Here is a 27,997-nt window from a genome sequence, read left to right on the forward strand (position 1 = left end):
GAAGGTCTAGCGAGACAGCAAAAACACCCTTCAGCCATATTATTTGTTTATTTATTTGTTTAAAACAAATATGTGTTGATGTTGCATAGTTTGGCCACCAGAGGGCACTCTGCAACTTCCCTATTGGCGAGGTGTTTGGAATGCCACAAGCAATAACTAGCTGATTCGAGCAAAGCCAGTCAGATCATAAATTAGTAAATAACTAACTAAACATAAAAAAAAAAAAATGTTAGGGAAATCTGTTTATGTTTAATTTGCCTGAAAAATCGGCATCATAGTAACATTGGCTAGTATGTTGGAATATTTGATTTTTAAGTCACCAAATATCGGCATTGGTAACGGCCTTAAAAATCCTCTATGCTCTCTTCAGCATGTAATTTTATTTATTTTTTACATCTGTAACTGTAAAGTAACCACTAACTAAATTATCAGATAATTGTGGAAAATACAAAGTACAGTATTTCTGTCTGAATGTAGCATAGTAGAATATGAAAATGTAACTTTTACTTGCTAAATAAATTTCCTTCACACAGATGTTTTTTTTGTATTTTTTATATTTTTGTTTAAAGACTGCCTTTCCAAGACAGGTTTAGCTTCATGCATCTTCTTTTAAAACTCTCAGGGAATTTTTTCTATCCGTCCTCTGAGTGGTGCTGTTTCAATGTACTGCCATCTTGGATTAAAAAAAAAAAAAAAAAAAAAAAAAAAGAAGGAATTTGGTGGAGATTCCAGGTGTCTCTGACCAAAAATGACACACATTTGAGCTAAAACAAACAAACTGTCATCAAGTGTGAATTAGATCAATTTGTAGAAATGTTTAATCATGCTGGGTTTTAGTTTTACAGCACTGATATTAGCTGCATGCGTTTATACCTCCCAATGGCAAACCTCTATCATTCATATACCTTCAACTGCTCATTACTTATGAATAAAAATCATAATTGAGATGACTAATCAAACAAACAAACAAAAAAAGAAGAGTGCAAATAATGCAAGTCCATGGAAAAGTAAGAGAAGTATGAAAGGCAGGAGAACATTACTTATCTTTTATAGAGGAGCTTTTATACTAAATATTGTACAAAAACTAGGCAAAAACATGTATTAAGCAGATGACTTATCATGTACAACAACCTTATTTTTCAGACTGAATAATAATAATAATAATAAAAAAACTTTCCATATAATGAATGAAACCCAGCAGTGTGTGCAAATATATGCACACATTTTATTTAGGGCAGAGAGACGGCCTCAGGTAAGCAGCACCTCTACAAACAACAGTGAACTCTTTCACACAAACAGTGCATCTATCTGCGGCAAACATTCAGAGCCAAATAAAAAAGTCAAAGTCAAAGTGAAGCGACTGTACGGGTAAAGGAAGGTGCTGACAAGGCGGTGAGAAACTGTTATACAGAATCAGGAGACAGTTCTCATCATTAAAAACAAGCTTCCCATTGCTCTGAAACAACTAAAAAAACAACTCTGTGGTTTAATCATTACTGCTGTAGTTTAAAACATCTTTAATGGTCTGAATCCTTCCTTTCATCTGTTACGTGAAAGTAATTTAGCACTCCTGAAACTGACCACAAATGTGTAATACATTAAAGTGAACACTTCTGCTCTAACACTGACTGACTCACAAACAATCATAGTGGTCACAGTAATAGCAATACATGTATTTTGTCCTTATGTAACTTAAGTGATGGTGGACTTCACTGAGATGCTTTACACGTCAGAAGCGAGTTTATGGAGGCTGTTTGTTTTTTGTTTTTTGTTTTACTCCAATTGGCAATAAGTGGAAACCAATCACAATGTGGGAAGCTGGAAAAAAAATATATCAAGTAACACAAAACATCAGAATGCATTTCAAACCGTTTAGCTGAAATTGTAAAGCAGAAAACATCAGCGGTGATGTCTGAGCTAGATCTGTCTTTGGCTTTTCAGATATTCCAGTTTCACGTCTTCCTTCGTATCGTGCTCGTCTCTGATATCCGACACCAAAACACCTACTCCATGTACAGATTCCTCACGCTGTACTGAGATAAGAACAGGCTACAGGTGTCTTAAGACAGGGTTTCAGATTTGCTCCCTTTTAATGCCGTAAGGTGAAATGCACTACATGCATCCGCTGAGCAAAGCGAAAGTAGTCAAATTTGAAATCTTATTACAGAGTGTCAGCTCGCTGTAAGGCTGCGCTTGATTTTTGAAGCATCTGGATGCCTATTTAAAAAATATAGGGAGTCTGAAAGCTGTGACACCACAGGAGCCAGAAGTATGCAGCTCGATTTAAAAAACACTACACCTGACAAGTATATGGTCATAAAGTGACAGAAACACAGAGCAGACCTAAGTTTCTTTAAAACCGCAGATCAAACTGTAGCCAGTGGGATGAGCAGCTGATTGTGAACATTGTTTTCTGAACTGTTTATCCAGTTCAGGATTGCCGGGAGAACTGGAGCCTATCGCTGCTGTCATAAGGCGAGCGGTTGCCGGTATCTCACACGGCAAAGAGAGAACCAGGCATCTCACATTCACACCTACAGCAAATTTAGAATCACCATTTAACCTAACATGCATATCTCTGGGAAGAGGCTGGAGCAACTGGAGAAAATCCGAGAGACAGGAACGCCCCAGGCGGCTGTCAAACCCACAACCTTCACTAACCGCACCACCAACACCGCGCCACCATGAATGTTAACATGCAACTTAAAGGTAAGTTTCACTACTAAGACGTTACCATGCCAACCCTCTTTTCTTACAAAGCCTGTTACAGTGCAAATACAGCAAATCTCTTTTGTTCTCTCGTAGCTACAACATCACCACTAATGCTTTTTTGTATCATTGTTAACTTAGTCCACAAAACTGGTAGTTACCTATAGGAATGAGAGATAATAGCAGTAAGTGGAGTCACCATTACAGTATATGCGATGTGTTGAGTTAAAACACACACAAAAAAAAAAGTTGTGAATCTGGATATTTTCTTTACTTTCAGTCACTCAGCTTCAACCACAAAGATCTACAAACTAATGTAAAAAGTGAACATTAAGGCAGCATGGAGACATCCAATCAAACAGCACTGCTGCAATTTAAAGACATAATGCTAGCCTGAGCTGGGTTTGTAGGCAACATCACGCAGCTAGGTGTGTTTATGCAGAAGAATGTCAATGCCAGATACTTGGATTTGGTATACTCCAGTTTGGGCTCCTTTAATATCAGATGATTAAAAACAAAGAAGGTTGCTTGAGGAGACTGAAAGGGAGCAGTAAGTAGGCTCAGCACAGCAGTGATAGAGATGGTAAATATGGGGTTCTTCAATGTACTAGCCGGGTAGTTTGAGACATTTAAGCCCAGAGCGTTTTCCTGTACAAACGAAATAAATTAACTCAAAAAGGAACAAAAACATCAGCGGTCATCACATGACACCTTATAACTGCATATATGTATATAATTATATATAGTCTGTACAGAGCAGGAAATATAAACAGCAACTCTGTGCATGGAAGGCAAAACTCTTCTTCATTCACTAAAAACTCTCTAAGTCACACTTTGAAACAACCTCACACTAGTGTAATGACAAGTGGTAAACAAGACAAAGGGCCAGTGGATGGAAAATTTATGGATGCATGTATTGTGTCTGTTCCCCAGAATCCGTGTTTAGTAGAGCGGTGTGAGGTTAAAGTGAAATACCAACAAACAACACAGATTTAGCACAAATAAAGAGATGTTAATTATTAAGGGAAGAGAACTGAACAGAAATGTTAATATTATTTAAGGGTAGAGTTAGAACATGAAGAAAAATCCATAAAGAAATGTGTTACCAAAAACAACATGCATGAAAAAGATTTCCATTGGTCCAAGAAAAATGCTAAAAACATGAAACCCCCCCCAAAATAAACAGTGATTGAAAATCCCCTCTTCGTATTCTTCAAATTCACCAGAATAGAAACAATCATCACACATGTACACACAATCAACACACATATCTAACAGATCCACCCCGACAGAAGGTGGAACTTGGAGAAAGGCACGACACAGGTTGACGTCCGTCTTCAAAGCTCCTCCGGTAACAGTTTCCGATCGCCGATAACTGCGTAGTGATGGCACCTCCCACAAAGGACGGACTGCTCAAAGGTTACGCAAGTCTCTGTAAGATCCTCACATTTATGCTGCATATGCTGGTCTGGAGTCAGATCTCATCGCTGAACTTCAGTTGTCAAGAATGTGCACTTCCATCTCGGGAAGCCAGCTTTAAATTTCACCTCACAACAACAACGATACAACTTTTTTTTTTTCCTTCTCAGAGGGTAACGTGCTTGGTAAAGTATCTCAGCTGCTGCTCAGAATCTGCATGTGGAATGATGTGTTGTCCAAGCTTGGTATGACATTAACATCATCAGAGAGCGCGTCACTGCAGCTGCACTCTGTACGCGCAGATGAGGAGCTTGACCTGAGGAGAGAAGATCAGACGGAAACGCTGCTGAGATGCTTCGACTTTTGCATCCTCTCTACTTATCAAAAGAAATTCAGCTTTATGATTGGATGACTAACAATTCAAACTGTTTCCTGTTTTCTGTTGCAAAATGTTTTACTTTTTTTGACTCGAACAAATACAAAAAGTAAAGCTGATGATTTGAGTTATTAACATGAAAACCAGCAGTGAGGATATCCTATTGAAAAATACTGTGTGCGTTTCCAAAGTCTGATATTACTTTTTCGCCCCAAAACTACTAAAACACATCAAAAGCAACTGCAAGGTTACAGTGACGTGTTTCTCCACTGACAGTGAGGGCACAGGAAGATAAAACAGTAAGGAAACAGTCCCTAACAATGGCATGCAGCCTTAGATTGTGCCTGTTTTCATTAATGAAGCTCTTACATCTTTTATAACTTTGTTGAGCGTGGAGAGAAACTCCTTCCTATGAAGGTAGTCGAGGCTATGTCAGCATTTCTACACTCTCTGCTATGGGGAGGAATATCATTGTCATTTCAAAGGGAAGGACTGGCAGTTGGGGTTAATAAGGGAGCCACATTATCAAGAGCTCATGAGCAGATACTATTGCACTAATTAACCAAGTCATCAATATTGAAAATGTAGGTGCTGATACAGGAAAAAAAACAGAGAAGAGATCTGAAAACCTGGCTGCACATTAAAGATAGCTGTCTGTGCAGTTTGCTTCGGAGAAGAAAGCCGTGCCTGTAAAACTGTGTCAAAAATGACGCATTGGCGGTTAGACACTAGGACAGAGGGCTGTGTGGGGGGTCTATACATAAACCAGGAGTAAAAATAGGTTGGGCCTGTGGTTAGGTGTGTTATATTAGACTAAAAGATTTTCCAACGTTAAGAAATTCTGTAGCAGATATGATAGATCATCAATATGGAAGTCAACAATAGCTGAGGACAGACTGAAGAAAACAATGAAATGAACTGAGAGTAACAACTACAAATGAAACCCAGAGCATCCAGTTCATTTATTAACTTACTTATAATGAAACTATATATCGGTGACCCACTTTAAAAATGTATACATGTTCTGGGGACAAACTGGGTTTGGATTGAATGCCAGTGAGAGTAGCACACAGACAGGCCCAGGTATCATCTTTGAGGATGAAGTGTCTTCTGTCATGACTGAAAAAGACAAACCCACTCAGCTGCATGCAGTGTCTTTTTAAAAACGGTAAAATCGGAGCGTGAGAGCAAACGTTACAGGATTCTGGATGCTTGACAACATCAACTCTGACACAAACATAGAAGCTTTGTTATTTGTGGTAGCTGGCTAAACTTAGATTGATGCTGCAGCCAAAAACCAAAGATTGCATCGAAAGGTTTCTGTAAAAAACAAACAAACAAACAAAAAAACAACTTTGTTGCCTTTAAGATAATGGACATGCCTAGTTCTACACGTAAATCATTAATAATGACCATTTGTGGTATTATTTATTCTTCTTTTAAATCATGAAAAATAAAATCTCATTCCTCAGTTTCAAAAACATTTAGTCAGATTTCCCAATGGGCTGGTTAGAAGCAGTGACCTTTGTATGCCTGATTAAGATGTTTCACATGTTTGTGTCTCAGTGTGTGTGTGTGTGTGTGTGTGTGTGTGTGTGTGTGTGTGTGTGTGTGTGTGTGTGTGTCACCTTGGCTGCTGGCGCCTCTGCAAGGCGAATGAAGAGCTTGTTGACGCCTGGATTCGGGCTGAAAGAGTAGATGAAGTGACTATCCTGAAACGTTGAAGGCAAAAAGTAGAAAAAAATAAGCAAAAATTAGCACTGTGGCCTAAATTTAAACGATTTAATGAGGTGAAGTACATTGAATCCACACAGTGACATTAAACATGGCTGCATGGTCTCCTGTGAACTGCTTGTTCATTTGCTCAAAGCAGCAATAGTGAAAAACACTGTAAAGAGAGAGAGTGAGGGTAAACAATAGACAAACGACCACTCTGAATGATATCAAAGGAGGATTTAATATAATAAAATTCCGATGGATTAAAATCGTTTTTCAGTTTTATTTTTGTCGATTTGTTTTATAGTTTATCAAATTTCTCAATTTTATCTTTCATTAATCACTTGGCACATTTTGTTTTTAACCAACTGTTGTGTAATCATCATTTCAACCAACCAGGAAAATGGGCAGCTGGAACTTATCGTTGAGCACCACGGCGTGCACACTGCAAGGTCCGCATAGCCTGGCTGTGATCTCATTCAGGAAGTTGGCGTGGAAGATGAAGAGGAGGATACCTGAACCTGGAAGTAGGAGGGATGATAAAACTTCACAGAAAGGTTCGATTGGAATAGAAATTTATAGCCAACACATTAGTGGGATAACGTTCTAATGACGTTGACATTTGAAGCCATTTTTGCACATCAACTCTGGAAAATGTCGGGGTAATGTTCGGACCGTTCTCATACGAAGGCCCGGACACAAGTGATGTGCAGGAGGTACGATGTTTAGCCTTTGACCATGACCTCAAATGATTTCATTCTGCACTATAACCAGTGCTTGTCACACAGCAACACAATCCATCATTACACTTTGTACTAGCGAATAGCAGGTTCAGTTTACAGTTTAAGGTGAGACAGTGCAGCTAAAAACTGCACACACTGGTCAATTTTGGGAGTTTGGGCTAATTTGCTTCCATAACAAGTCTTCTTACAGACTAATGGAAAGAAAATGTTCCAAATATGAATTTACATCTTTATTACATAATACCTCATAATGTCTGCTGGACTGCATTGTATGGTCTATGCCAGGGGTGGGAAACTCCAGGCCTCAAAAGCCAGTGTCCTGCAGGGTTTAGATCTCACCCTGGGTCACCACACCTGAATCAAATGATTAGTTCATTACCAGGCCTCTGGAGAACTTCAAAAAAAATGTTGAGGAGGTAATTTAGACATTTAAATCAGCTGTGTTGGATCAAGGCCACATCTAAAACCTGCAGGAAACTGGCCCTTGAGGCCCGCAGTTCCCCAACTCCTGGTCAATTTACTTTTGCCTTCATGTAATATGAACTGTGGAAGTTTCACTTTAAAGATTGAAAGAGACATACAAATCTGAGTAATCTTTTCATCTTGACAACACCTATTTAGATATGTATGTTCATTGGTAGCATCTGCTCAAGTACCTATTAATCTAAGCTGTTGCAGGTGTAAAACTGTCCTGTCCGCAGTTCCCTCATCTTTGGATATTTTCTTGTGTTTTGTAGCGAAAATTGAGGGTTTGTAAATTACCTTTTCAAATAAATATGTATAAAACATCACAGTTCAAAGGCAGTTTTATTTTCTCTCGGGATGTCATTTTACAAAACATTTTATTAATGTCAACAGCCTAAAGGTTTTTAGCTTTTAGATTTATGTTCTTGGAAAGACTTCAAATCAGCAAAATGTTTAAAACAAATCACCTCAATGGTATATTAAAACGTACATAATATGAATCAATTAACAATTCTAATGTAAGTAGCGTTCATCCTTTTCATCAGTACTCAGTATCTGATGTCTGCAGTGTTATCCTCCTTTTATGCAGTCTGTAAAAAATGTATCAGTAGCACAAAGCTACTAAAAGAGTAGCATCCTTGCCAAGCGTGGCCAGACATTATAAAATCAAAATTCATGAATCTGTCTGGCAACAGAAAAACAGCAAATACACCACCTCTCGAGTGAGGTGGTGTTTTTGCATATCAGGTAATGTAAAAATATGTAAAAATTTGGGGTTACCCTCTGGTTGAGGCTGTGACTTGAAGGTAAAATCCATAGAGAAGTCTGGACCCTCACAAAGCCTGTGGCAGGCCAGAGGGAAGACGGGCTCCAACAGCACCAGACGAGACTCAAAGTATGCTCGGATGGTGTCCTCCGCCACACTGGACAGCCTGCAACATAAATTAGTTCTGTGTAACCAAATATATTTGGAAGTAAAACTGGTCTGTTTTACCACTACAGTGCAGGACAAAATTTACTGACATTCCCTTTGAGGATAGAAACCAAAGTAAATGTTTGTCTCTTTAAATATGAATTCACACTATGCTGTCTCCAAAAACATCACCAAACTGATGAAACTATGATGTGATGATGTGGTTAGCACTCACATGCTGATGTGGTCCTTGATGAAGTCACACACCGTCAGGTTTTTGCTTTGCTGGGCGAAGTACATAGCTGTGTTCTGGTGTTTGGACAGGATGTTGCAGTCAGCTCCATACTCCAGCAGGAGGCGCACAACATCAGCGTTCCCTCTTTTGCATGCCTAAAAGGAAGGACGTAATGAACTTCTCTAAAGAAACCTCATACTGGTACACCACAGGTAAGGACTATAAAATAAATATATAATTTCTGACTGATCTGCTGTGAAACAGCACCATTTGTAATCTGCATGCAAACTGTAATTTTGCACTAATTAAAACCAAAGTGACCGTTAGTGTTTGTCTAGTGTTACCTTCATCAGCGCCGTCTCTCCACTCAGCGTCTGAGCATTTACATAAGCCCCGGCCTCCAGTAGGATTGCAACAGTTGTCAAACAATTCTGGGATGACACAAACGAGAATCAAGTGTTTACAAGATAAAACAAAAGAGGCAGATGCCTTTATTTCAGAGTCTTTGACTGGTTTGGCTTTCACTGAGAATTTGAATTAAAATTGTATGCACAGTATAGTTAAAGGCTGCAGGATTAACTTACATAAAAGATAGAGTTACCTTTTCAGCAGCATGCATCAGGGCTGTAGTGCCGTTCTTCTGTCGTTTATTCACTCTCACCCCCTTTTTAATCAGTAACCTGAGGATGTCATCCTGCCCCCCTATTGCTGCCAGCATGGTGAGGGTCATACAACTGCCATCCTGCACACAAACAGATAGACACAGAACTAAAACAAAGGCTGTAAAACAATAAGCTTTTTACAGACCTGCAGTGGAGTCCATTGCACTGTATAGAAATGCCTAAAAAGTGAATTACCATGTGCAGTTTTCTGGGCATGTTTTGTACACAACACTGTGAAGAGAAGCTCCTTGTACAATGCCCCATTTGCAAACACAATGAAATCATTATTTGTATAATAATAGAGTTATTGTGATATCCCTGCTAAATACTTACCAATCCCAATTTAGGTACTAACCAGTGCAGGCAGTCAATATTCTCTAAGTTTTAGTTAGATATTTACCATACACCACAAACTGTATATAACACCGGCTTGGTTTCCTAATCTGAAAACAAAACCTAACACAGTTGTATCTTAAACCTGCAATCTTTTTGATGACTAACACGACCACCTTAAACAATGGATGACGTTACAGTGGTCATGTCTATCTTGCTGTCTTGAGAAGTACCATAGATATGATTGTTTACAATTTTACTTACAGAAGACTAACTGCTCAACAGGCAGCTTTTGAAGATGACAATGTACTGATTAATAACCTGCTTATCAGTTTGCAAGTTTAATATCAATACCTCCTTGTGCAAAACTGAAGCTAATATAGTATTACGTTGTGATATATTTACTTAAACATCTTCACAAAAATATGGGTTAGAAATAGATTTTTTTTTTTTTTTTTTTTTAAATGTACTTATAGTCTCAATATTAAAAAACTAAACAATAAAAAAAAATACTACATTTACATATCTGCATGACAACAATAATAATCAATATTTACTATAAAAAAATGTATTTAGAAAACACAATCTACAATAGGCAAGCAGCTTGGTGTGAAAAAATCAACTGTGGGAGCAATCATCAGAAAATGGAAGACATACAAGACCACTGATAATCTCCCTCGATCTGGGGCTCCACGTAAGATCTCATCCCGTGGGGTCAAAATGATCATGAGAACGGTGAGCAAAGATCCCAGAACCACACGGGGGGACCTGGTGAATGACCTGCAGAGAGCTGGGACCAAAGTAACAAAGGTCACCATCAGTAACACACTACAACGGCAAGGAATCAAATCCCGCAGTGCCAGACGTGTTCCGCTGCTGAAGCCAGTGCATGTCCAGGCCCGTCTGAAGTTTGCCAGAGAGCACATGGATGATACAGCAGAGGATTGGGAGAATGTCATGTGGTCAGATGAAACCAAAGTAGAACTTTTTGGTATAAACTCAACTCGTCGTGTTTGGAGGAAGAAGAATACTGAGTTGCATCCCAAGAACACCATACCTACTGTGAAGCATGGGGGTGGAAACATCATGCTATGGGGCTGTTTTTCTGCCAAGGGGACAGGACGACTGATCCGTGTTAAGGACAGAATGAATGGGGCCATGTATCGTGAGATTTTGAGCCAAAACCTCCTTCCATCAGTGAGAACTTTGAAGATGAAACGAGGCTGGGTCTTCCAACATGACAATGATCCAAAACACACCGCCCGGGCAACAAAGGAGTGGCTCCGTAAGAAGCATTTGAAAGTCCTGGAGTGGCCTAGCCAATCTCCAGACCTCAACCCCATAGAAAATCTGTGGCGGGAGTTGAAAGTCCGTGTTGCTCGGCGACAGCCCCAAAACATCACTGCTCTCGAGAAAGATCTGCATGGAGGAATGGGCCAAAAACCAGCTACTGTGTGTGCAAACCTGGTAAAGACCTATAATAAACGTTTGACCTCTGTTATTGCCAACAACAGGTTATGTTACAAGGTATTGAGTTGTATTTTTGTTATTGACCAAATACTTATTTTCCACCCTGATTTACGAATTAATACAGCCTGTTTACCAAAGTAGCCTTGAGATTCTAGGAATACGTCGACTTGTCATCGCACTGCTTTGGGCGATGAAATGTTTTGCATTTTTATACCATTACTTTTGCACAGAGTATAGATTCTTTTGACCCATATCTGGGTTCGTCTGCTGCTACAACCACACACATCTACAACGACCTAAAGTCAGGCACTGAAATGTGTACAAGTGTAACTGGCTTGTGAGGCTTACTTGTTCTGACATTTTTTTTTTTTTGGTAATTTTATCATCAAATCAGCATTTTATTACGTGGTTTATGACAAATGCATGCACCTTGAGATTTCCTGGAGTTTCAGCTATTTTAATGCTGCTTAGCAATAGTTACTTTGCTGACATATCGATTTCAGATATTGAACATGTGTAACATGTTTGCACGGCCACTTTAAACATCAAAATATGTGACCAAGTATAATTTTACTGTTAGCATGAGTATAAAATAGTCAGGTTTATCAAATCAATACAGCTGCAAACCTTCACCCAACAAACGGGAAATCATTTAACACTTGTCACCAGTTTTAAAATTTTAAGCCAAGAAGCATTTTATTGTACAAGCAGATTTTTGATATGAAGTATTAACTGAAGGCAACATGAAGACTACTACATAAAGTGCTTATACAACAGCAATAAAAACAATGTAACTTCTACGCAGGGAAAAACATTAGTTTTGCAACATTAAACAACAATGGTAGTGCCTGAACAATCATTTGTATCATTACCATCAATACCATTCACAGATTCATCTTCCAAATACAGCTGTATATGTAACTACTGGTATACACTGTAACACAGATGTACCCTTTTTAACAAGGCGGCAACAACACAGGAAAGACGTGATGAAAATCACATGGCAATGTGCTATCTAACCTGGCTGTGTAATCTATTGCAGTCAGTCTTATGTGTGTCCAACACTAATAGCTTTGGTATGAAAGGGCGAACACTGGTTTCTTAAAAACAGGTTCACTACAGCTACTATTGATCTTAACAGAAAAGCTTTTAAATGTGAATGAAAGCAGCAATGCTGTCCAGTCTTTGAATATTTACTGGTAAAAATGACTCAAGATTACATTTTCTTTGCAAATGTCCTGACTATGGCATCTACAAAGTTGACTGACCTAAATAACAGATCATCAACACCACAACTCTTGTTGAATGTCCAGTCTGAAAGAAGCAACACACTGAATGTGAGGAAGTGCTTCACTCTTTTTTCTTTTTTTTTTTTTTTTTTTTTTTTTTTAACTAAAATGTGATCACTTTGTTTAGTCAGTCTCCAAACCTGTATCCATCACTCTGGGCTGAACTAACCAAGCCACAAATTCCTCCTTAAAATGAAATGCGAAATATACTTAGAAACCGTAAACAGAAACGAACATCCTCATCCTCTGTCTAATGTCTGCTAGACAATTATGCATACAGTATATTGCCAAAAGTATTCAGTTACCCATCCAAATATTCCAATCACTTCCACGGCCACAGGTGTGCAAAAACAAGCACCTAGGCATGCTGCTTCTGCAGGTATTATGACAAAGTGGAAGCCAGTGGGAACGACAGCAACCCAGCCATAAGGCAATTTGTTCTTGGCAACTGGATATTAATGTTATAAACATCTAGAAAATAAAAACATACTATAAAGTAATGTAAATGAGTCAAATGTAGTGTATTTTAACTAAAATTAGAGTACACTAAATACAATTAAATGCTAAAATGCTATACACAGTCACTGTATGGGTATACAAAAATACAACACACCTTTTAGGCAGATTGTTAAAGATAAAGATAACAAAGTATAATAATAGATAAGTATTAAGTGGATCTTTAAAGAAAGAAAGTGCTTTTTATATTTCAGCTATAGATACACACAGCTCCTAATTCTCTATTATCAGCAAGGAAGGTATATCATTACTGCTGCAAGCTATCTACAATATATGCTACTGGCTAAAGCAGGAATATAGTACACCTGGGCTTGTTTGGATAAACGGCAAAGTAAATCTATCACGCTGGACGGTTTCACTGCAAAGGTTGCTGGTAGGCTTTTGATTTCTAATCACCAAAACACATTAAAAAATGCTACTAAAATTGATACAGGCAGTAAGACGGATGCATAAAGTACATGTCAAAGACAAGTAAAAATCCCCCTGTAAATGCCCAGAGGCCATCTTTGCTCTAAAATGGGCTGCCCTGTCCACAGTGGAGGTGGGATTTCCAAACAACTCTTGGTGTTATCATTTTTACAACTACAGTGTGGGAAAGCATATTTGGGTGGCACTACTTGTCACCCAAAGATGATTTCACTAGTGAAACATTACAGGCAAAAATGAGGTTCAAGTCTGCTAAACGATCACAAAACTCAATTAGAATATTTCCTAGAGACAACCTGACAGTGTTAGATAGTATATGCATTCTAAGCTTATTTTCTTGTAAGCCAAAGCTACAGTACAAACATCCCTAATTCCACCCATTTAGTGTATATTTGTGCAATTGATTGCTTAATTTATACTTGAACATGATCCGGGATACTCTGGGGTCTTTAATTTGAAGAATAAAAGGGCTGCCTATAAATGTCTTGTGGCTACGATGGTATGTTACACTAATTTCCATCAGTTTCATTTTTATACGTTATACAAATTGAGGTAAAGTGATGTCCCTCTCACATCTAAGACCTCGCTGATAACGTGTGGTTATACTGCATGTCAAATAACGTTTACAGGGACAGATAAACAGGACCATCCCACTCAGAGTTTGAATTATGAGTCTCTGGATCTTGTCCTCCACTTTGTTTGGATGCAACAGTATGACCTCTTCTTTTGAGTGACTGAATAGAATTATGTACAAAATATTTGACCTCCCTCCATGTTCTGCTGCTTAAGGCAGGTTCAGCAGCTAAACACGCATCGCAGTCCTTTTTGCCCGGCACTTTTACCAGCTTAGAGAAGTCTCCAAGCTGTCGCCTCACTGCTGCCTGTTCTTCCTCACTCCACAACCTTTTGTTTCTTTTTTGAGGCTTGACAGCTGGATTGATTTGTTTTCCTGCAGAAGACATAGGCGCATTTTCAGGTACCACCGGACTTCTGTCAGAAAGACTGGGTCCGTGGATTGTTGGGACAACCTGTGCAGCTGCAGGGCCCCTCGATGGGCTTAAGGGGTAAGGTGGTGAACTTGAATGGTTTAGAGGTGTAAACGAAGACATAATAGGCCTACTTCCATCATTAAGTGTTGAGAATGGATTGACCATTGGAGAACTTACAGTATTTAACTGTGTGAATGTAGGAACCATTGAGGTACTTGGAGTATTAAGAGAGGTAAACGAAGGAATCATTTGTGACGTTGTAGTGTCCTGTGGGACATACACAGAAGGAGGTGGCATGTTTGTAGCATTCTGTGTATATGAAGGAGACAATGGCATAATTCTGCTGTTTTCTGAAGTGTATGGAGGAGGCATTAGGGCATTTGTAGTGTTGTGTGGAGTAAATGTAGGAACAACTTGCGTATCAGTAGCATTCAATGGTGTGAAAGTAGAAATCAATGGTTGACTTGTATGGACCATATCTGTACTAGATGAGCACAAGGATGCGTAACTTGAAGTAATCTCTTGGCAGAATGGTGATGCATCTCCCAAGTTGGCTGCTGGTGGCGGCGGCGGCATTGTCATGCAACAATTTGAACTTTCTCTCAAGTTATCTGGGTCGACTGTTGTCATAGTACACACAGTGCTTGTGTCTTCCAAAGTTGTCTTTGTGGTTTGGACTCCAGCTTTTGATCTCTTTGGATTCAAAACATTAAGGTTCCCCTCAGACTTCTGTATGTTATTTCTCCTACGCATTGTCTGTAGTGTGTTGTGTACATAGTTTTTAACGTCTGTCCAAGATCTTCCTCCGAGATCTGGCTCAGCAGCTATGCAAGCATTGCACTCCTTTTTGCCCGGAACCTTCATCCTTGTGATAAATTCACTCAAGTAACGTTTCACTGCAGCCTGCTCATTCTCACTCCAAGGTCTTCTTTTTAAAGCAGGCTTCTGTGCAGTTCCTAAAATGACAAATATTGAGAATCACTGCTACGCAAGAGATAAAATCTTTATCCAATTTAGAATGCAGTTTTAATTTTTTTTTTTTTGCTTTATTGAACCTGGTAAATTTTCTGATCAAGACCTTGTAATAGAGTACAGGGTGGGCCATTTATATGGATACACCGTAATAACATGGGAATGGTTGGTGATATTAAAGTCCTGTTTGTGGCACATTAGTATATGTGAGGGGGCAAACTCCTCAAGATGGGTGGTGATCATGGTGGCCATTTAGAAGTCGGCCATCTTGGATACAACTTTTGGTTTTTCAATAGGAAGAGGGCCATGTGACACATCAAACTTATTGGTAATATCACAAGAAAAACAATGGTGTGCTTGGTTTCAACGTAACTTTATTCTTTCATGAGTTATTTACAAGTTTCTCTTTGTTCACAGACATTGACATGTCGAAGAGGTTAACACGTGAGGAGCGGATCGAAACTGTGTTGATATCTGGTGAACGCAGTAACCGGGTCATTGCAGCAGATTTCAATGCAAGACACCCTACGAGACCACCCATCTTCCATGCTACAGTTAGCAAACTGCTTGCTAAGTTTCGTGAATGGTGAAGTTAACAAACAAAACCACCGCTATTGGTCTGACACTAACCCACATTGGATGGATCCCTCCAAGACTGTTGGAACAACAAAAGTGATGGTTTGGTGTGGTATATGGGGTACAACGATAGCGGGTCCATTCTTCATCAATGGAAACCTCAAGGCCACTGGATATTTGAAATTGCTACATGATGATGTGTTTCCCTCTTTGTGCACTGAAGCTGGCACGTTCCCCGAGTTCTTCCAGCAAGATGGTGCACCACCACATTATGGGTGCCAGGTCCGAGCATTCCTAGATGAACAGTTTCCTGGAAAGTGGATTGGTCATCGTGGGCCAGTTGAATGGCCCCCCAAGGTCTCCCGATCTGACCCCTTAGACTTTTATCTTTGGGGTCATCTGAAGGCAATAGTCTATGGTGTGAAGATACGAGATGTGCAGCACCTGAAACTACGGATACTGGATGCCTGTGCTGGCATTTCTCCTGCGGTGTTGCTATCAGTGTGTGAAGAGTGGGAGAAGAGGGTTGCATTGACAATCCAACACAATGGGCAGCACATTGAACACATTTTATAAGTGGTCAGAAACTTGTAAATAACTCATGAAAGAATAAAGTTACGTTGAAACCAAGCACACCATTGTTTTTCTTGTGACATTACCAATAAGTTTGATGTGTCACATGGCCCTCTTCCTATTGAAAAACCAAAAGTTGTATCCAAGATGGCCGACTTCTAAATGGCCACCATGGTCACCACCCATCTTGAGGAGTTTGCCCCCTCACATATACTAATGTGCCACAAACAGGACTTTAATATCAGCAACCATTCCCATGTTATTACGGTGTATCCATATAAATGGCCCACCCTGTACAAAGGTCAAGAACAAAGTAAATTGACTCAGAGAGCAGCTATCAGCTATATTTTGGTAGAACAAAAAGGTACTTACCATCTTTTGCACTGCTGACTGGAAGTGATGGCAGCGTTCGATCCATCTTGAGCAGCTGTTTGCTCACTTCTTCTAGCTGGGATGCGTTTTTTAAGAGTCTGTAACACTCCTGGCTGCTCTTTCCCAACAAGTTGGCCACTTGATCCAGTTCATATTCATTAAGGCTCATTAACTGCCAGGAGCTGGCAATTTGCTCTCTTAATGACGAGGAAAGAAGTGCTTCTGGGTTTTTAACTCCACATTCCATTGCAACCCGTCGGAAACAATCCAACGCTCGGATGAAGGATGGACCTTCAGTCCGTGCAAAAAGGTATGGGTTTGTTTTTGACACACCCGCTCGTTCTCTATTTTCAACAAGCAAGTCAATAGACAAAACCATGCGTTCTGTTAAAAGAACCAGCATGTTCCTTCCATACTGACCTTCTAATTCCAACCTGGTCAAAGCGGAACCAAGTTCTAGCTCCAATTTTGTGCTTTTCCTTATTTGATCTGCAGAGGGCACAAATATTCCTTTGCTCTTTCTCTGAATGTAAGTTTGCAAAAGCAGTCTACCAATATTTCCTACCCTTCCTCTGTTGAACAGACAGACATCAGCTAAAGTTGCTTCACTGAGCTTTTTCCACGTTGACAAACTAGGACTTTCTTTCAGCTCCTTTCTTGTTTCGTCTCCTTCCTCTGTGATAAACCTGTGAAGTTTCATCAAGTCTTCTGTCACAGTTGATTTGTCCACTTCCAATTTCTTGACTTCTTGCTTTAGAGAGGAGGCAAGTGTTTTACGAGAAAAACACTCATTCCATTTTGTATCAAGAAGTTGTATGAATTTTTTCACTTCGCTTTCTGATTCACTGTCCTCCGTCATGCGACTCTCACCAAACGCAATTTCTGCAGCTCGTTTCAAAGAGTATCCAATCTTCGTGACAAGGGAAATGCTTTTAAACTTACTGGAACTGGGGTCAAATCCACTAATCCTTTTGACCCCTTGAACAGCTAATTCAAATCGGGATGGCAGACATATTTCATGCAAGTACTTTACACTCCTGTCCAGCTCATTTACGGCAAGCACAAATCTACCCAGTTCCCTCATTTTTTGTGCAATGTAAGCAAACTGAGACTTGTCATGCTCATATTTAACAGACAATGCATTGCCATATTTACAAATAAGCGGGTCATTTCTGATATGCCTCGAGATGTCATCTTGATGCATGATGTGGATGATTTCCTCACAGCCTCCAGTTAAGAACTCTGACATTGGAAGCAGCCGGGAGGCAGCACTGTGACCTCTCGTTCTTTTTGTTTTCTCAGATTTATCGTCTCCTTTTCTAGCTTTACATGACCTTTCGTGTCTCCATAAATCAGTTTTGCGATAAAATGCAAAACAATGTTGACAAGGTAAGAAGTCACGAACTGATATGCTGGGTTTCTTGACCTGTTTCTTGGTCACAATTTCCCCCTCGCCACTTTTAAGAACTTGGCAATTATGTTCATAATCTCCTCTATTGCGAATTTGATCAAGCAATGTCTGTCTGACTTTGGAGCCTTTTGGAAAGTGTATTGCATGGGCAACATCCGTTTCCTCCGCATGTTTCCTTTCCAAATGCTTTGCAAGTTGAGTGAAAGCCATTTTGCAGTATAAACAGAAGTGTTTCTTGCATGACTCTTTCTTCTCTTCATCCAATACGCAAGGTGTCATTTGATGCAATTTCTTACAAGTCCTTAGACTTGATCTTGTTGGTTCTCTCTTTTCCACAGTTTTTGTGCAGCGCCGTAATCTTTTAACCATTTCTTTCGTACTTGATGCAGATAGAACCATATCTGTAATACCTGCCCCTACATCTCCTGGCTCGTCGCCTGAGTCATTTGTTTGCTTTAGGGGGTTTTGTTTATTTGACAGCACTTGATCCGCATGATCAAAATTCAAACTAATTTTACTTGACAAACCACCCATTGTGTCATCTGACGTCTCGTTGTCTTCTCCATCCTTTTGGTCTTCCTTTCCTCGACTTTTCTGCTTGGTAGGTAAACCGAATGCTGCGTTTTCTGATTCAGTAATATCCTTATCATTTTTTTGATCATCCAAATCTTGTGGGATATTCTCTTTTGCAGTGCCTGCTTCGTTTCTTGCACTTTCAGTGTTAGAAGTCAATCTAAGAGCATCACTCGAACTTCTCTCTTCAATCAAGTTCCTCTCTCCTTCAAATGACTTCTTCTCACCAATAGTACTCGCCTGTAAAAGAACAAGTATATGTAAGACTCAGAGCCAAATCAGATCCCATGAATAATTTTGGTAAATTTGAAACACAGACTCTTGGAAAAAATGTAGAAGGGGATGCTTAAATTTGTTTTTAATTTTGGTAGATAAATGGTTCTGACATTTTTTTAATCATTCGTATATTTTTTTTACTCCTGTTTTAACACATCAGCACCACGGCAATGCCCCCAACCAAGATCCAGGCCCATTCAAACGAGTCAATATGATGGCCCAAGGTTTAGTAACAAAACTCCCTCCTGACACCTCAAGTCTCACGTACAAAAACCACATGTGACCCATTCAAGTATAGTTAATGGCTTTATTGGATCAAGCAGCGTTTCGACATCATAAATATCTAACCAAGTATATGTAGTAATGGGGTGTTTGATGAAATGCTACATGAAGAAAACAGAATGTGCACTGACACTAGACCTACATCCCTGGTTTGGAATAAACAAATAATTAAAGATAAATTTTTGCTGGGCATACCAGTATTTTTACAGAGCTCACTCGTAATATAACACATCATGGCTTCATGTAAAATATGTTAATACCATGTCCAGCCATTCACATAATAACAGTCACTGTGAATTTTGTCATTTATGCTTTCAAATGTTTGATTTAAAAGAAAATGTAATAAACGGTGGCTACAGGTGCATGCTGTGCATATTGTGTTATGGTAATGATGATGATACATATTCTGAAAGCATACATTATGTACCTGATTCAAAGAGTTCATCTTGTCCAAGCGCTTCATGTCTTCGGTGTCTTCAATCACTGGCTTGTTCACTGCAATGTAAAATGATATCACAGTCTCTAAGGTGCACACATTACAATTTACATAGCAATTAATGACTGTTAGGTCTAAGTTAGCACAAATTTAAAGATCCATTTTAGAATTCAAAATAGTGCAGGGTGGTGGTAGATAGGATTGCATGCATCGAGATTTTAACCACATAAAATACAACTTCATTAACAATAACAATAATTTATATACACTTATAATGGCTCTCTGTCCTACTGAGCCTTGAATTAAGATGGTAAACTAAATAAAAATGCTCCTGAACTTGCTGAAAATACCCAGGAATAAGAGTTAATTTAATCACATCCACCTCTGCCATATTCTTTCTACTGTAATACTGTAGTTCAGTCTGAAAGTACATAACATGGCTCTGTAACTCAAAGCTACACAAGTATAATTCAGCTTTAAAACCCTACTAATTACAACAGTGTAGGCTCTGCTATATAAGAAAACTTTTATATTATACTTTATAGTATTACACTAGCATTTCTAACAAGTCATATTTATGTTTAACAGCATTTGAGACCACATCCTTACCTGGCTTTGTTGCAGAAGGTGCTTGGAGTTCAAGAAAACATCTCAAGGAGTTGGATCATTGGTGGACATTAAAAAGTAACGTCTTTGGATGCGCATCTTGAAGAAAAGATTACTTGGAGCACAACACGAAAAACAAAATTGTTCTTCCATCTAAAAGCGACGTATAGTTTTCTCATTAGGATGCTTCAGACGCGTTGGGATAAGCTATTTTTTTTCACGTTTTCTCATCAATATTTTCTTTTACTGCTGATTTACTAAAACATTTGAAATATTGGATACAAACTTATTATTGTAACAGACAGGGAAAATTGTTAGTTTATAAGTAGCAGTTTTATGTCATAATAAACATCTTTTTGATATTTTTGTAAGAAGGGTAAAGACTGTGCTCAACAAAGCTAATATTAGTTTATATGTTAAACACTGTTTAAAGTGTCAAATATGCTTTTAACGATGGTTATGCCTAATGTTTTCCATTTTCCATTTATTTAAAACAATGGTTCTTCTTTCGTAAAACCAAATGTAATTCTGATGCAATGCTAATTATGCAGTTGTAACTGGGGGAACTATAGGGGAAAATATTAATGTCTATAAGTGTCATATGTGACAGACATAGCGTGATAGACCATAGTCACCAACTGAATTCATATATATTTTTAATAACAATGCAATCCCTTCAAAACACACACGCACACACTCACTCACTCTTGGGGCCAACCAAGGTGCAAGCTGTGGAATTCTTTAAAATGTGTTTGTGTCTTAGATTTGAGTGCTCAGAGTCTTGAGATATATAAAAATCAAAAATATATTGAAGTAGGGCAGAAACTAGCGAGGAAATAAAACAGACAGCTGGGTAATGTTTATTAGAACATACCTCTTGGTCCAGATTGTAGTCCTCTTTGGAATTAAGTGCCAGTTTTACAGCCATGTAATCTCCACTTTTTACAGCATCTCGCAACTCATCTGGCAAAAACAGGTGAGGAACAAATGAAGTTTAGAGAAAGTGGACATTTAAAGATCTCACGCTCATTTAATTTTTCTTTCTTTTAAATGCCTATTTATTCAAATCTCATAGATCCTCCTTAAAAAATGATGTGACCTACTGTGGACACAGAATTCTTTTTATTACATTCACGGACGTAAAACCGTTTTTCTCCATGTTTTTGGTAAACTGCACTCAGAACGAATAATTTGGATGGTAAACAAGTTGTGGTTTTCTCATGGCTTGTTGCAACTAAAAGCAAAAGTCTTCTAAATACCAAGATAGTCATAAGGAAACACTCACTTGGTGACAAAGGTGGACCTGACAAGATCTCATCCTCTCCGTTAAGATGTTTCTGGAAATCATCCAGAGTCATCCAGTCCAGATTAAGGTCCATTCCTAGACTCAAAGTGGCCTGGCCCTTGTCTGTAAAACACACAATGCAGAAATCATCAACTGGGATTTCACTCAGAAAATAAATCTAAAATCAATGCATTTGACAAGTGAAGTGTGAATGTCATATTTGGAGGCATTTGTTTAGCCAATCAGAAACATACCAGATTTGTCAGTGCCCTCTGGTGGGTCCTGGGTATCATCACATGCCATAAAGAGTCTAGGCTCACTGTCCTCCCTTTTCTTTCTCCTGTCATCAGAAGGGGTTCTCCGCTCCCAGCTTTGCCGCTGTGGTTCATCTGTCTTATCCCTACGCTCCCGGGTATCATCTCCAGGCTTCGATTTCGCCACAGATTCCTCTTCCCGCTCCTCGGTGTCCAGGCTGAAGCCATAACTCTGAACTGGTCGCGAAACTGACATTGAGGGTGGCAGACAAGATAAAAATACTTTTTGAACAACGTGTCATAAAAATCTAAGACATCAAAAAAAAACAGCTTGTTCTTTTATTGTTCCTATTAGGAGTAGACCTAATACTCACTTATAACCCTGGTCATATGTTGGAATAGAAGAAAAAAAGGCTTGAGATCTCAGGGAAGCCCATACATGTCAATTTAAAGAATAAAAACGTGCAAACACGGAGAGTGTGCGCGTTTGTGTATACGTACTCAAATGCTCTTGTTGCAGTTCCTGGTTTTATGCAAGTTTGCTAACAAAGAATAATGAATGAGCTAAACATAGCTATTTGCAAGCTATTTGTGATTATTCTGATCGTCACCAAGTCCTGAGATTCCTGTCAATCACTGCGACACACATTCCTGACACATTTTGTCTTCTGAATTAGAGCTGGTCAGCAGACGAACTATATAAAATACACAATAATAAATAAAATAATAACTTTTGATTGTTTGACAGATCAAATATTTGACCAACACATCTGATTTTAAAGAAAAGACGTTTCTAATGCTGCACGTTATGCTCCTGACATGCAGCAATCTGTTACATTTACTTTAAATCTTTTTACAATACAAGGAGGTGCTGGATGATACTTTTTAATTACAAAATGCTGCTAATTTAAACCCTTTTTCTATGATGACCATTTATACAGCACAGTTCTTTGTGTTCATTAAAAGGCAAACTACACCCTGGCATAAAACACTCGGGCAGGAAGGGGTTAAAGATGCAAAGACATGTAGACTTTGTTTTCACACACCATAGTCTATTATAGCTCTAGGTTTACATTTCTGTGATCTGCTCTCATCTGGGGCATGTACTATGAAGCAAGTTTAACATATTCAGGATCTATTTTCCTCATCTGGCTTCACTAACAGAAAGATCAGCAATCCCACTAAGAATTCACTCGAAGATGCTTATCAACTCGATGGGGATTCCCAATATGGCTATAAGCATGTTCATATAAAAGTGGAGCTGCTGGCACCACAGGACCAATGACAAGCATCGAATTAGCCTGCTGATAGCAGAGCGGCTGGTTTTACAAAGGAAGGATAAAAACACAATATTAGAAAATATCAAGAGGTGAGACACAGAATAGAGACTGAAAGCAACACAGCTACTGTAGATAAATAAGAGGTGTGTTTGAAGGGAGCAGTTTAGTGTTAAAAGCGCTGTTTGAAGGTGCTTTGGTCACAAAGACCTGAAAAGACTGGAGCTACTATATTGATAAAGTTTAGCTTATTTGAAGGCAGGAGAAAAAAAAGCTAGCAAAAATGCTGACTTTGTAACTTAACAGAGTATCACAGCTGTGGGAGAATCTGACAGATTACAGTTTTTATTCCAGAAAGACAAACGCTTTAGGTGCTCTTACAAAGTTTTAGACTATGATTACTATCCGTGCACTGGGGTCTCAGCAATCTCGCAGGAATGGTGACACCATTTTCTGGAGAACTGACTGATTGGTATATGGTGGTATTTTATACCCTGGTATAAAAATTAACCATCTATTTGGGTTAAACCCTCACAGGCCTCTGGAAGACAGAGCTGTTATTAGAGTTTTATTGTAGGGCAGTAACCTCCTTGGCCCTTTAAGGTCAATTTTTGGAGACCGTATAGCAACTAGTATTTTTTCCTGTCATGGATAAGGTCCTTTATGCCCAGCGGGATTGGTCTGAAGCCACATTGTGTTAATCTGATTCAAGTTCAAGTTTCATGCATACCATCTGATTGCTTGGGCCTCTCCGTCTTCTCCGGCTCTTGTTTCTGAACAGGAGACTCTTTGGTTGTTTTGGGAATCTTCTCAATTTTTCCCAATACCTAAGTGTTGGGACAAAACACAACAACAACAACAAACTGTTAACACGCTGCATTTCTTTTTTAGAGGAAAACCTCTGAGCTGCATATCCTGTTTAAAATAGCAAAGAACATCATCTGAAAGATCACGTTGTGTTTTTTTGTTCCATTTATGAAATACTGGATGACAAAGTTAAAATAGAAATAAAGTATACACCTTTGTGGGTTTGCTGCTGCTCTTCTCTGTGGTGGGTTGATTCCTGCGGGGGGCGCGATCCTTGGCCTCGCAGTTTAACAGGAACTTTTCGAAAAGGTTAGTTGAACCTGTGGTGTCCTTCTGTCCCAATATCTCGTCCTTGGTAACTTCCTCCTCCTTACTCTTGGTGACACCAACAGCTGTAACAGAGGACGAGGACGACGAGGACGATGTAGATGGGACTTTGGGTGGTGCAGACGCGCTCTCCTGCCCTTTGCTCTTTGCTTTCTTATGTAGGGTGGAGTTGTCACTGGAGTCTGATTGTAGCGCAGTATCCTCTTTTGCTTTAGAGCTATGACTCTTCAGTTTTTGGAGGCTGCTTTCTTTCTGAGCAGAATCTGTCTTTTTGTTCTTTTTGTCGTGGATAAGGTCCTTTATACCCTGCAGCTTTACTTCCCACTTCCCCTTTTTTTGTCTGGACTTGTCGTCCAAACTGGCTTTTTCCACCGATTTTGTTAAAGTCTCAGTTGATGCGGAATCGTCCATTTGGGACTCTGACGGGCCTTCGCTCACGTCATCTTCCAGCGGAGCAGCGGCCTCGTCTTCAGAGGTTTCGATCTTCCTCTCTTTCTTCCCCTTCTTTTTCCTCCCATCGTCGCCCTTTTCTTTTTTATGCTTCCCTCCCTCTTTTCCTCTTTCCTTCCTGTGTTTCTTGGAGGGAACAGGGTCATCCTCTTCCGATTCAACCACACGTTTTTTTGATTCAGTCTTTCTCTCCTTGGGTGGAGAGCTTGGGGTTGGGGCTCTGCCTTCTTCCTCATCGGTTTCTGGTGCCGGTAGGGGCCTAAACTCTTCTTTCCGCTTGTCCTTCTTCTTTTTCCTTTTTTCCTTAAGATGCGATTCTTCTTCCTCCTCCTCCCCTTCCCGGACTTTCTTCTTCTTTTTCTTCTTGACAGGTGCCTCCGTTGGTCGGTCTTTGTCGCTGTCACTTTCCGAGTCAGCATCAAACACGTCACTCTTTGGAGGCAGAGGTTTCTAAAGAGAGAACGGGAAGGGAAATATCACATTTTGGTAATAGATATTACTTTTTGACCTTCTGACTTAAGGCTCTATAATAGTTTGTCATAAGTAATTAGAGGTCAATAATGCTGCCAACAACATTTTGCCCCTTCATTTTCAAAACGATGTCCAGACAGGTGGGAAAATAACATCGATAATAATCTTAATAACAGACAAAATTTGTTTAAAGTTCATCTGTTGTGCATTAGTTCTATAATCAAGAAAGGAAAGATCAGATTACTTATATTAAAAAGGCTTTAAAGCCAAAGTTACAGGCAGTTTGCTTCTGGCTTAGAAACAAAGATGTTTGCTTGCAACATTTAAAAGAATAACTATACCAACACGGGAAACCTCACCCGGCCCGGACACAGAAGACAGATCGATAACTTTAGGTATAGCGTTTATGGCGCTTCATAAACACTATACCTAAACCCAAGAGCGTAACTTTGGGTTCAACATGCGTAAAGCTACATCTGTGCACCAAGACCAACCAAGTCCCACATAGTAGGGGCGTGCAAAAACTTTTATTTGCTGCTTGATGTGTTGGCGGTGGTTACAATGCCTCATTCCCCTGTAAATAATGCCCATGCCTCATTGCTTGAAAGATCAGACTTACCACACATTTCTTGGTTTCTGCCTCTTTCTTGGCCTTAGCTTCAGCCTGTGACTTCTTAAAAGCCAAGAGGACTTCGCGACAGTCTTCCAAATGGGCCTCTGGTTCCCACGTGTCATCATCAGAGCAGTAGTTCTTCCAGCGAACTCTGTACAGCACTTCACCCTGAGAACAAGAAAGCGAAGATGTAGCACTTAGCATGACCTGCCCCACTGACCTGACCTGACAGTGAGATCACGAGCCAACAGGATCTATAGAAAACAGAAGACTTCCACATGACAGCTGAGACACAAGCAAACACGGCTGACAGGCCCTGTTAGTTAGTTAGTGTTAATTATGGTATTTTGAATGATGCTGTCTGTCTTTAAAGTTCTAATATCAAAAGGTTTACTGAGGAGACACAGGCAAAACATTTAAAGTTGCAGTGAGAACTTGCTGAAAGAAAGTGTGCAAAACAAAAAGTGTAAGAGTTGTAAAAAACTGTTAGTTTCACAGCTGACTTTTGTGTATTAAGAGTGACTGAACGTGAGCAAGAGAGATGCAAAATCCTGTAAAAAGCAGAGGACGGTGTGAATATTTTCAATCTTTCCAGGGAGATGTTGACAGCGCTGCATCAGACTGTACACATATGAAGTTAAAGCATCTAAAAGGTGCAGAAGCTCCCACTGGGCATTGCATCGCATTGCTCAGAAGGACCACAGCTTAACTTCCTGTGCATGTGTTTACTTCGCATGTGGTACAGCCCAGAGAGACTCCAGAGTTCACAAAGACCAACGGCAAAAAGTGTAAAAGCAAGGTGTTGAAAATATCTTAGTAGAGATAGTATTACCTCCCATTCTACCTCAACAATCAATGTGCACATCACAGAATTTGATTCACGAGCTCAACTGGTCAGTAATCAAGCCTGTACTGTCTCGCTGCTCTACTATGAATATTGATTTCTCCTTTCTTTTGGTGCTATTCAACCAAATTCACTTATAGCTGTCTTTAAAAAGAGTGCAATTTAACCTTTGTAACGAGACCTGATACTCAACGGAACCCCCCCACCCAAAGTTAATACCACGGACATTACATGTGCTTCACGGCAATCTTAAAAAGAAAAGGTAAAAAGCAAGAAAGATAGCAAATGTAGCTAATGTTAGCTGCTGGGGTCATCTGTGTTTATGCACGGGTCTAAAGCATGTTTGTCCGCTACTTTATACAGTTAGAAATGCAGCGGTCACAGGGCTCACCCATTATTACCTGGTATAAGTAAATTCAGTGTTAACAAACAGCAAATCCCACCAATCTTCTCACACGCTGCGAGTCCTGCATTATTCGGGGATTTAGCCGATGTAGCGCTGCAGCTAGCAAAATACGATGAAAATATGTGAAAGCCTGCAACGGGTCCGTCCTTGGCCTCAGCAGGGGAGAGCCGAGCGGACATCATGGGACAAGTTGTGCTTGGAAAAGATGCTATGTATGGAGGAACAGCGACCCACGACTAAAACCAGAAAACGCATGTAACAAAGTAACACACAAGCAATTTTGTGCATGTAAATGCACCGCAGAAACGCGATTCTGCTAACACAAAGGGTCTTTCCACCGTTGTTGGTGGGCTATGCCTCGTGAAAGTGGACTGAAAGAAATGCCAGCCATGTTTGCAAAGCTAGCCAGGCGGCTACGTAGCACTTAGCTATTTTTACCTCTTCCACCCGCATGTCAATGATCTTTTCCACTTCGTACACGTCTTCTTCCTCATCTTGTTCGCTGTCCGCGGGCTCTACCTTGTCGGTTTCAGCCGCCATGGCTGTGTGGTAGTGTTGGTTTCCTAAAATTTGCCTGTTTTGGGTTTTGCACTCGAAAAGGCCGCCGTGTTGACAGAGGTAGGACGCTGCCGTACCTGGTGGTGGTACTACAGACTGCACTAGCTCTGCAGCGCTGAGAGGGCTGTGCTGAACGCAGGGCAGTTACCGCCCGCAGTCACGAGAGGCGTTCAAATGCTGCTCTTAATCGTCGAACGTATCACTCCAAAATAGTATTTACAAAAAAAAAAACAATTTATTTTTGCTGATGTACTAAAAAAAGGCGATTTGGCGATAATTAATTTTAATCGAAACAATATATTACGCTATAATACGCTAAAGTGATTTAAAACCAACAAACAACTATTTCATTGCTTTCCATAACTTC

The 27,997-nt window shown here is 39.7% G+C and overlaps 1 protein-coding gene across 5 annotated transcripts; it reads right to left on the reverse strand.

Annotated features, from left to right (window-relative positions):
- Window positions 1–795: 795 nt before the first annotated feature.
- Window positions 796–27,798, reverse strand: mphosph8 (M-phase phosphoprotein 8). Of its 5 annotated transcripts, XM_040034652.1 has the most exons (14): window positions 27,511–27,784; window positions 25,829–25,990; window positions 24,175–25,188; window positions 23,885–23,981; window positions 21,878–22,126; window positions 21,624–21,746; window positions 21,213–21,301; window positions 9,178–9,318; window positions 8,921–9,007; window positions 8,577–8,731; window positions 8,209–8,360; window positions 6,617–6,741; window positions 6,133–6,216; window positions 796–4,444 (listed from the first exon to the last, which is right to left on the reverse strand). In XM_040034652.1, exons 1-14 carry the CDS (start codon window positions 27,610–27,612, stop codon window positions 4,403–4,405), a joined length of 2,622 nt encoding a protein of 873 aa, XP_039890586.1. In that variant the 5' UTR covers window positions 27,613–27,784; the 3' UTR covers window positions 796–4,402. The 5 variants fall into 5 exon arrangements, with proteins under 5 accessions (XP_039890586.1, XP_039890585.1, XP_039890584.1 ...); XM_040034647.1 differs by lacking the exons at window positions 796–4,444; window positions 6,133–6,216; window positions 6,617–6,741; ... (2 more) ...; window positions 8,921–9,007; window positions 9,178–9,318 and adding exons at window positions 11,147–15,217; window positions 16,755–18,978 and having other exon boundaries at window positions 27,511–27,798; XM_040034648.1 differs by lacking the exons at window positions 796–4,444; window positions 6,133–6,216; window positions 6,617–6,741; ... (2 more) ...; window positions 8,921–9,007; window positions 9,178–9,318 and adding an exon at window positions 16,580–18,978 and having other exon boundaries at window positions 27,511–27,795.
- Window positions 27,799–27,997: the final 199 nt, after the last annotated feature.

Source organism: Simochromis diagramma, unplaced genomic scaffold (assembly GCF_900408965.1).
Source record: "Simochromis diagramma unplaced genomic scaffold, fSimDia1.1 OVJJ01000091.1, whole genome shotgun sequence".
In the NCBI taxonomy this organism is placed as follows: Eukaryota; Metazoa; Chordata; class Actinopteri; order Cichliformes; family Cichlidae; genus Simochromis; species Simochromis diagramma.